This window comes from Borostomias antarcticus (genome assembly GCF_949987555.1).
Source record: "Borostomias antarcticus genome assembly, chromosome: 1".
Lineage (NCBI taxonomy): Eukaryota > Metazoa > Chordata > Actinopteri > Stomiiformes > Stomiidae > Borostomias > Borostomias antarcticus.
In genome coordinates, this window is record NC_140234.1 from 43,575,108 (window position 1) to 43,586,233 (window position 11,126).

The 11,126-nt window shown below is 50.2% G+C and overlaps 1 protein-coding gene across 1 annotated transcript in view; it reads left to right on the forward strand.

Annotated features, from left to right (window-relative positions):
• Positions 1 to 5,007, forward strand: part of tiparp (TCDD-inducible poly(ADP-ribose) polymerase) — an 18,197-nt gene extending 13,190 nt beyond the window's left edge. Inside the window, exons 5-7 of the mRNA XM_084446571.1 lie at positions 707 to 997; positions 3,536 to 3,793; positions 4,678 to 5,007. Coding sequence (XP_084302697.1) covers positions 707 to 997; positions 3,536 to 3,793; positions 4,678 to 4,867 — 739 coding nt within the window. The 3' untranslated portion in view covers positions 4,868 to 5,007. The remainder of the gene's footprint in view (positions 1 to 706; positions 998 to 3,535; positions 3,794 to 4,677) is intronic.
• The last annotated feature ends 6,119 nt before the right edge of the window (positions 5,008 to 11,126 follow it).

Sequence of the window (11,126 nt, forward strand, 5' to 3'; positions counted from 1 at the left end):
AGGATAGATTTCACCGAGGCCGGGGGGGGAGAAGAGAGACTGAAGGGAGAGAGACAGAGAGAGAGACGGAGAGAGGAAGAGAGGATAAACTAGCACGCTGCCTTAGAGAATCGTACCAATCACGCGGCTTTACCCTGACAACACATACTTGCGCACACACACGCGCGTTGGTGGATAAGGCTAATAGCATTTGGACAGAGAGACAGAGATAACAGGAGAGCGAGTCCTCTGTTATTGACTCAAAACGCCAGACAATTGCCTTCCCTCGCTGACAGCCCGTGTGACGGCTCTGCCGCGGGTTTTTCAGGCTCTGCGCCGCCGCCGGCGCTTGTTTGGCGCCCGCACTCCGCTTCCCACAAAACCCCGCTGCATGTTTACGATTGCCGAGCCCGCAGCGCCGCTGCTTTTGTCGTTGTTGTTGCGGCGTGATGTCATCGGAGACAGCACATCAGAGACCCCCCTCCGGCTTATCGCAGGTGTCTGCAGAGCGTTATTGCGGGTTCTCCGCCGTACGCCTACTGAAGGTTCTCACAGACGTCCGAGTTAAATCGCTAAAACGGGCGGCTGCGATGCACAGAGCAGTGCGCCGTTCACAGTTGCCAGACGAAAAAAACGGAACGCTTTTGCCGTTCGCCTCAGAATGTCGAACGTGTTCCCCCCTCCCCCCTTAACCGCAGCACCTCTCTCCTTCTCTCCTCTTCTGCAGGACCCTGGGCGGCCTCTCCTCCTCCTCCTCCCCCTCCTCCTCCTCCACCTCCACGGACCTGGCCGCGTCGCTCCCTCTCTCCCCCACCTCCCTCGCGCCGCCCGGCGTGTTCCCGGAGACCTGGCTGCCCATGGCCAACAGCCAAGACTTCCTGCAGGTGCCCGTCTCCCGCGACGACCGCAGCTACCGGACCGTCTACAGCCTCTTCCACAAGACCGTGTCCGAGACCAAGTTCCGCATCCTCAAGATCCTCCGCGTCCAGAACCCCTTCCTCTGGGAGAAGTACAAGAGGTGAGAGCGCGCCGCCCCGGCCTCTGACCTTTCAAAAGGTCACCGCGTCGCTACCGGTCAGTTATTTATTTAACGCTTGTCGCTTGTTCTTCTCTGAAGCGCCTTGGTAAGTTTAAAGCAGGTTCTTCTTGGCTCTTGTGATAGTCCAGGAGTTTGGTTCCACCATGGCTGTTCTCTGCATGACAGGGCCTAGGTAAGACACGGGGGGGGGGGGGTTGGCTAGAACAGTCTCTCTCTAAAGGTCTGCATTAGCCGGCGTCGTCATCAGCTGCCATTCACACAGGTACATTACATTACACTACATTACAGTCATTTAGCAGCCGCTTTTATCCCAAGCGACTTAGAATAATTGCGTTTAACGCAGGTAGTCAGTAGCTGTGTTCGGAATCGCTCCCTATTCACTATATAGGGCGTCAGCCATTTTGTTTGTAGTGTCCGAATTCTCCACGGAATTTTCGTTCCCTATATAGTCCACTATTTATTACCCACAATTCACCTTGATTTGCAGGGAAAAGTGCATGTACCCTACATTTTCTCCGTTCCCTAGGTAGTTCACTACATGGTGAACCCTATTTAGGGAATAGGGAGTGAGGGAACGAGGGAGCGATTCCGAACACAGCTAGTGTACTACTCCTCCTAATCACATCTCCTTTCTAAACATGTGACTGAGAGCATAATCTAGTGCAAGAGTAGCAAAATAAAAAATATAGTAGGTGCTTAAGAGGAAGAATCCTGTAGCACTTCTTGGAGAGGTGAGTTTCGAGCCTGTGGAAGATGGGAAGGTAGGCCGTGTCTTTGTTTTGGGTCAGAGTGAGCTGGGCTGGGCCTGAAATGACCGGTCAGTTAGAGAACCTTCCCACAGGCGTCTTCTAGAGGCGCCCGGAGGTCTGGTATGTGGTCGTGAGGTTGATGGCAGACTCACCGCTAGGCTAGCCAGCGCCGTCGGCCGGGACGGTTAGCTGGCCTCCTGCTCCGCTTCAGATCTGCAGGGTTTCACAGCGACGGAGGCGACGCCACAGTTGGAGGTGTGTGTGTGTGTGTGAGGAGCGTGAGTATAGAGAGGTACATGGCAGAGGAAGTGGTTTCCTCGCTGATTCGTGTTCAAGATTCCTTTTATTTGTCACGTATTATACAGTGTACAGTCACAGTGAAATGTTGCTGCCGGCTCCAAGATTATGCTCAATACAGATAAACTCTAGTACTCAATTTACAAATTACACATTTACAAGTTACAAATGTATACATTACACAATCTACACATTTCTATACAGTATCAGATAAAGCTAAAATGGAATATTGTGCATTGTTTGTGTTTTTTAATCCTCAAAGCTCGTTGCCATAGATACAGCCAAGGGGGCAGGGAGCAGGGAGATGATGTGGGCGGGGGGAGGGTTGGGATGGTGACCGGTCGCCCTCGGTGCGTGGCATGTGTTTGCTTGTGAGGGCGACGGTTGCATGTGTGCTTGGAGCGTGTCCTGTCCACTGGGGATGGCTGTGTGTGAGGCCTCGATTGGCCTGTTGTGCCTGTTATTGTCCTGCGTGTGGACACGTAATTAGCCCCCTGTGTGTGTGATTAGGAGTGTGTGTGATTAGGAGTGTGTGTGATTAGGGGTGTGTGTGTGCCAAGGCAGGCGAGGTTCCCTCTGGCGCGTGCAACTCACTGACTATCTTTCCCCCACGACAGTACGGGATTAGAAATGTGTGTGTGTGTGTGTGTTGTGGGGGGGTGGGGGGGGTGTATCAGGTCACACACTGCAGGGTCATAGCAGGCTGCTACAATCTCAGTCTATCCGACAGGAGTGTTTTCACCTCTGCACAAATGCCAGATCCATTCAGATCGAACACCTTGCGTGTGCGCGCGTGTGTGTGCATGTGTGAGAGAGTGCGGGCTGTGTGTGCGCTAGAGATGCGAATATTGCGGATATATCCACGACATCCGCAGTGGGCGGGCCAATAAAAATCAACATTGTGATTAATTTCAGGTGGATTGCGGGTGGATTTGTCAGTTATATTCGTATTTAATAACTTCTATAATTATGTATATTATATAACAACTGCGAGAAAGCGCGAGACCTGCCAGCAGCTCACTCAAATACCCTCGACCACGTCGTCAACCGAGAACCTGCGAAAGCGAGCCTATGCGCATGTGTGTGAGAGAGTGCGGGCTTTGTGTGCGCGTGTGTGGTGTATGTGCCTGGTTGAGTGGGGGCAGAGTAGAGGGGTTCTGGGTAAAAGCATTTCATCAGATCAGCGTGCTGTAACAAAATAACAGGACAGAGCCTGAGTTCTTCTCTCTGGCTCTACCACCCTCCTTTGCCTTTGAAGTATTTTAGTCTCGGGCTCACAATGTGTTTCTAGGCGCTGTTCCCCTGACAGAGGTGAGATTCGAACCCGGTTCCCCTTCAACAAACTCACCTCCTTTTTGCGCTGTCTCGCTAGAAGGTTTTGCTTCTCCCTAGTTCCACAGTCAAAGCCTCCTTCGAGTCTCATCTCCTAACCTCTCTCTCTCTCTCTCTCTCCCCCCTCGTCGCTCGGCAGGAAGAAGGAGTACATGTCACGCCGCCTGTCGGAGATGGAGCGGATGCTGAGCGAGCGCCACCTCTTCCACGGCACGTCAACGGACGTGGTGGAGGGCATCTGCAAGCACAACTTCGACCCACGTGTCTGCGGCAAGCACGCCACCATGTTCGGCCAGGGCTCCTACTTCGCCCGCAAGGCCGTCTACTCCCACAACTTCTCCAAGCGCTCGCCTAAGGGGGTCCACTGCATGTTCCTGGCCAAGGTGCTCACCGGAAGGTAAGCGGCTTGTTTTTTTCCACCCTGTCCTGGACTCGCTCGGTTCTGTTTGGTGGAAGTGTCGCTGGTGAAGTGATGTTGGGGGATTTGGTTGGTATATAGTGAATGTAGTGTACAAGAGGGTTGACGGTTCGATAGTTTCTATTCTATTCTCTACGCTATAGACCCGACTGTGAATCATGCAAGAGCTGGACATTGCAGTGCGAATGACAAGCAAAACGGCTTAGTAGGTTTGACTTTGTTTAGCATGAACAAAGATCCGACGGTGTTAATTTTGTAGACAAAATGTATTTGTCAACGACCTTTATTTAGTTATCGTCACAAGACAATAACTAAATAAAAATGAATTTATGAAGACAAAAGCTATGACGAGATTAGTTGACGTTTTCGTCAACAAATAAAACTAGACGGACTTTTAGGGACGAACGATTTGGGAAGAGATCCAATTAGAATGCTGAGATTTCCCTGAAAGTCGTGGCTCACGCTGAAAAAACTCAAACACAGACAAGGGGAGTGCATTGAAATGTAATTCAGTAGCTTTGTTCATCAGTTTAATAGATGTTTACTCCGGGAGTATATGAGGTTGGAAATTCTAGAGAAATGGTTAAATAATCCGTAACACTTACTAAAACTAAAACCATTTGATTTTAACCGACTAAATACTGTAGATTTAGTTGACTAAAATCTTAATGCTATTTAGTCAACTAAAATTAGACTAAAACTAAAACAATTCAAATTACTAAAATATGACTAAAACTAAATAGCATTTTAGTCAAAAGACTATGACTAAAACTAAATCAAAATTTGCTGTCAAAAGTAACACTGCACTCGAGAGTGGCAAACCTGTCACCGATGTTGACTCTCTCTCTGTCCCTCTCTCCCAGGTTTATAGTGGGCAACCCCTCCATGCGCCGGCCACCACCCCTCAACCCCAGGGACCCCTCCAGCGATCTGTACGACTCGTGCGTGGACAACTGGGTGGACCCCCAGATATACGTCATCTTCAATGATGACCAGAGCTACCCCTACTTCATCATCCAGTACGAAGAGGTACCCAGCACTGTGGCCATCTAGAGCTGACCAGTCCACACCTGACGAGACCAGACCGGTCGAGTCCGGTCCACACCTGACAAGACCAGACCAGTCTAGACCTGACTAGACCGGACCAGACCAGTCCTTACCATACCAGACCAGCTCAGACTAGACCAGACTAGTCCATAACAGACCTAATAAGCCCATACCGTACCAGAAGACCTAACTAGTCCATACCAGACTAGACTGCCTGAAGTCAAAATACAGTACAAATGGTGTCTAGTACTGTGGTAGTAATCCTGGTGGAGTCAGCAATCAAACAACTGAGGCCTCCGTCCTGGATACATTTACCATGACAACAGCGTTAGTGCATTATGGATATATACCCCCCCGCCAGGATACAGTGACCATGGTAATAGTATGGTAACTGATCCATACCGACACGCCCATTCTTTGTATCTCCTGTCTGTAAGCTGTGTGTTTGAATTTGTGGCTTAGTTCGCAGCTATTTTGTGGCCTCTTCAAAAGACTGAACAGTGAACAGCTTCACCAGTACCCAGTGCTGTGTGAGAGGACATCCACCTTACCGGCGGCCATTTTGTGTCTGAACATCGGACAGTTTCACTGAGAGCCAATTCCATTGGAATGGACAATTGCCTTGGCCTCTGCCATTTTGTTTCCTGACAAAACTGAACAGTGACGAGTGGACCATTTCACTGAGACTCAATGCTGTGGTAGCAGCATCATGCTTCTGTTAAAACAACCAAACCCTGATGATGACCTGTTCTCTCTCCTCGACAAAATTCTCCCTCGGAGAGTAGACATGTTTTGGTGAGAGAAGCTGTTTATCCTTGTTTATATTTGAACTTGTGTGCCTTTTGTTCATAAAAATGTTTATTTATGTTAGTTAATGTAACATTGCGTAAATAAAGAATCTAAAATAAAAACTCAAAGTGCTGTCGAGAGACAATTTGTTGCCACCCAATGTACCAGTCAATTCTCTCACGCTGGCCTCAGATGACAAATAGAACATTGTGTTATTTGTAAAGCGTTACAATAGGGAACGCTAGTACCTCTGAAAGCCGTCTCATGACTCATCACTTATTCTGAGTACGTGTCAGAATTAAACACGTCACCCTCCTCCAACCATCTCTCTCTCTCTCTCCCCTCCCTCTGTCATCAATTCAGCCTCTCTCCTCCTCCTTCCTTCCTGCCCCCCTTCCTCCCCCGTCCCCCAGTGTGTGGATGTAAGCTCCATAGCTAATAGGCTCCAGAGCTTCCAGGCTGGCAGCAAGAGCAGCCCTCCCCAGCCTGGAGGCAGCGTGCTGGGGGAACAACAGGAGGCCTCAAGCCCCCCTCCCCTGGTTCTCATCTGCCTGTCATTCCTCTGACAAACTACTTCCCTCTGTATATCTCTTCATCATCTCATCTTAACTTTATTTTTTTTGTCTCTAACTGCTGTTGTTTTTGCAGTAACATTCTCTTCCACCCCCCCCTCCACCCTCCCTACTCAGGGCTGGCAACGCTTCCATTTTCTCTCTTCCTCCATAACCGTCTCCCCCTATCATCTCGCCATCTCTCTCCCGTGGCCTCCCTCGTTCATTCTGTCCGCCGTCTCGGGTCAGTGTGCCGTGCGAGGCCGTCACGCCGAGCTGCGCTCTTTGGTGTGGAGAGGGGGAGGAGAGAGAGAGTGAACAGGGGAGGGGCTATCCCTTCGTGCCTCCTCTAAGCTGCGTGCCTGTCTGCTCGCCTCGTGTGCATGCAAGATTGTGCAGGTCGCCTTCTACCCTTCCCTCGCTCTCTTCCGCCTTTCTAGCGGCTAGGCTGCCATGATGGTGGCTAGATGGGCTACAGCTACGGCCTGTGTAGAAGGGTAGTTCCCATAAATGCAGACCGGTCAAACCCCAACCCTAAATTTAACCCAGCCCTATACCTAAGCCTAATCTTAACCCTAACCTTAACTTAACCCTGAACTTAACCCTAACCTAAATGGCCTTTGTGTTAATGGGATCTAGCCTTTACCGTCCGTAGCTGTACCCCTTCTAGCCACGTCCGGCTACCACGGCGGCGCGCCGGTCAGAACAAATCTGACGCGATAGCGCTGCGTCCACGGCTGATCATCCAAAGTAAAGTAAGTAAAGGGTTCAAACAACAGGTTCAAGTGACAGCGGACCAATCGGGACGCAGGGGGACGCACAAGACGAAATACAAACAGGAAACGAGCGTTTGTACGAAACAAAATACAGCACGATGCTAAGCGTAGCAAGCGCCCTGTGCTCAACAGAACTCGTGCGATAAAGACAACCAAGGGGCCGCATGTCAACCCCCCCCCCCCCCCCCCATCTCTCCTTCCTCTTCCTCCCTCTCTGTTTTGTGACCATCTCCCCTGCTCTTTTCTCCCATCACTCCTTTCCCTCTCTCCTCTTGATTCCCTGCCAACACCCCCCCCCCTTCACGGGGCGCTGGCTGGCTTTGTTCGCCTGACTGCCCATCAGGAATGACGGCTGGCACACAGAGACACTCCTTTCTAAACCCGCGGGCCGGTAGAAGGGAGAGGAATGGAAGAAAGGGCAGCAAGAGGAGGAGGAGGGGGACAGCCAAAATGTAGGATGATAAGTGACTGAGAATGGGAGTAAAATTGACTTGTGACAATTCTGGTGTGTGTCTGGGACTCACTCTTAAGACTCCAATTAATTATTAGACTGACTTTGGATCTTAGATTGCTTAAGAGGCCTGGTCTCCCTCTCAGACATACTAAACGCTCTGGGTCAGCAATGTAAGAAACACGCACACGCATATACACTCTAATCTGCAGATGGTATAGAGAGAATACAGGACAGCTCAAGGTTCACTAGGGCCATAGATGGATTAGGGCCCCTGGGCACAGACACGTACCACCCATTTAATTTTACGGGCACAGACACGTAGCACCCATTTAATTTAACAAAATTTTGAATTTGCCCAATGAGATGGCATCCAATTTGAAGATGATTTGAGAAAACTCAATAAAAGCAGCGTTACCCAGCTGGGTTTTGACTCGAGGGACCTCAACTCTGTGGGGAGGACCTGCTTTTTGGATTACTCCCCAAAAGAGTTGAAGGGCCCATATTGCATGTGAGCAATATGAGTACTCAGCCCCTCTAAAGTACTATAGATAAACACTCACTTAAAAACTACAGGTATCATGATGGTTTATTTCTTGTGGCGTCTTCAAAGTGAATGTTTAGGCTATTGCTTCAGTTTTTCAGCAGAATTTCTGAGGCTCTGTTATTGAATGAGTGACTAAGCTTTTTGACTATGTGACAAGAAATGCAAAGGGCCTCCTGAGCTCCTGGGCCTGGGCCCGGCAGGCCCGTTCAGTAATATGTCTTTGACTAGGGTTGCAGGAAAGTCTCACACACACACACACACACTAGAGAAACTGCAGTACGGCTGCAGCTAGCGTCGCCCAAACTAATCTGACGCTTTTGAATAATTCAGAGTTCAGCCGTGGCTCCAATGAATGTCTTCCCTCACCAGCTCTCTCCCTCTCCCTCCCTCACACACACACACGGGACGCCTCGACACACTGCTCACACACAACACTGTGCAATTAACAACACTGCCTAACCCTAATCCCAACCCTACACACACTGATCACACATACAATACCGTGCAACCCTACACACACGCACGCACACATACACACACACGGCTCATTAAAACTCCCAGCCTCAATTATTCAGTGGGTCTGAGAAGGTTCTCCTTTTTGGGGGGGAGGGAGGGGGGTGTGAAGTGTTGTTATAGATGGAGAGTGGGGGATGGGGGAGTGAAGATCGTAATCAATACAACAGATTTGAGAGACATTTACAGACTTTTGTCTGAGATGGAGAAGTCCTACAGCAAACGGCCCTGCCGCTGCCAGCAGTCCCCCGTTGGTGATGAGAGCTGGCCGGGTATTGCTTTTGTGAGCTGGCGTGTCACGTGTTCTGACCCCCGGGCCGGCGATCTGCGCCAGGTTCTGACCCCGGCCGGTGATCTGCACCAGACACCGGATGAAGCCCTGTGCTTCCGGATTAAAGCCCCGCTCCGTGTTCGCCCCATCCTCCTGTTTCTAACACACACGCAGGCCCTCGCACGCACACACGCTGAACCACACGCTGCAAGCCCAGGTGCATATACTGTATTGCCCCAGCATCCTTCCCTCTCGCCAAGGCACACACACGCACACACACTTCCTGCATTAAGTCCAGGTCCATATTGCTCCCGACGATGCCCAGCTGCAACCAATGAACATTCCAGTTGGCTTTTTTTCTTCTCTTTCTCTTTCTCTCTCTCTCCCTCTCTCTCTCTCTCTCTCTCTCTCCATCATTTCAAATTTCTGCCCTAAGCCTTTAAGAGTGCGAGCAACCAAATATGGGCAGGCTTGTTTCGTGAACTTTGCGCGACCTTCTAAAGCGGCCTAGAGCTCGTGACCTTTCAGACCCCTCCCCGAGGGTGGGCTTTGGGCACGACCAGGGGGGCGGGGGAGGATTCCCCCTCTGTCTCTCTAGCTGATCTCTGACCTATAAGTGGACATATGTGACGTTTCACTGGGACTTTCCCCTTCCCTCGTCTCTCTCTCATTCCCTTTTTTGTCTTTACGTCTCTGTCTCTGTCTCTCTCTCTTTCTGTCTTCTCTCCCTCTCTTTGCTCCACTGGGCTTGCTGTCATCTTCTGTTTTTCTAATTGGGGTTCAGAGCATTTCAGTCAGTCAGGGGGGACAGGAGAGGAGAAGAGGAGAGGGGGAGGAGAGGAGAGGGGAGGTATGGGTAGGACGAGGGAGGGAAGAGTGATTTCCAGGAGTTGGCCTATTAGGCCTCAAAGCAGGCGGGAAGATTCCAATCAAGACGAGCTAACTGGTTTAGAGCCGCGCTCCTCTGTCTCTGCCAGGAACGGCGGTATTCTAGTATTCCGAGTACGACTCTAAACTTTACTCCATTAAAAAAAAAAAAAATTGGCTCCAGCATATTGGGGCCCCAAGGCACTGGGATTAGTTAGTCCTCACCTGTTCTTCTGCTCCCAGCTATAAGCCTGCTGTATGTGAAATTTACCAGGAGGAAGGTGGAGTTGGAGAGGGGGAGAGAGAGAGTGAGATGGATGCCTGTGTGTAGCTGGCATAGAGGAAACGTGTGTGTGTGCGTGTGTGTGTGTGAGAAGTTCAGGAGGTTACTCGTGCCACTGCTACACGGATTCTGCCTTAATAACTGAGCCTCAACAACACGTTCTACTAGCGTCCTTCCTGTTTGTCTGGAGTTCATAATTTACGAGCCACAGTTTGGTTCCACGCTACTCCAAGGTTGGTAACATTCTAGAATTTCTAGATCGGGAAGGTTTTCGAATTTCTAGATCGGTAACATTCTAGAATTTCTAGATCGGGAAGGTTTTCGAATTTCTAGATCGGTAACATTCTAGAATTTCTAGATCGGGAAGGTTTTCGAATTTCTAGATCGGTAACATTCTAGAATTTTTAGATCGGGAACGTTCTAGAACCTTTGCTTCTGGGTGAGAACATTACTGTGAGATCCCAAGAACAGAACAGCCTACTCTCTCTCTCTCTCTTTCTGGGTGTTCCATGAGCTTACATCTGGGGTTTAGGGAGGGAGGGGTGGAGGGATGGGAGGGAGGGGTTGAGGAGCCAGGAAGCAGCAGGCCTGGTGTGGGACTCACTCCCAGTGTATACAGGTGGAATTAATGGGAAGCAACAGGAAAGGCCTGGGTGTGTGTGTGTGTGTGTGTGTGTGTGTGTGTGTGTGTGTGTGTGTGTGTGTGCGTGCATACACACCTCCCTAAGGCCTAGAGGATTACGACGCGCGCACATACCATATACACACAAGCTTTCACAAGCTCTGGCGCTTTCTCTCTTACACACACACACCCACAAAGTCTCTCACACAAGCTCTCCCACAAAGTTCTCTCACACATACGATGACAAACAAGCTCTCTCCCTCTCTCGATTTCTCACCCACATGCACACACACACACACACACACACACACACAATTTCACACACTATCTTTCACACCCAATCTAATTCGCCCGAGTCTGCCGGTTCTTGCGCCCGCGGCTAAATCCATCTTAGATCGGTGTCCCGGAGGTCAGCCTGGTTCCTCCATGTCGCACCACCTCATGAATGAGCGAGGATAAGGCTCCCATCAGATTATAAAACCACCCCTTTCTTTCACCTCCATCCCTCTTTTTTTTCTTCTCTTTCACCTCCATCCCTCTTTTTTCCTCTCTTTCAGCTCCATCCCTCCCTTTCCCCCAAGGAGGCCCCACTCTG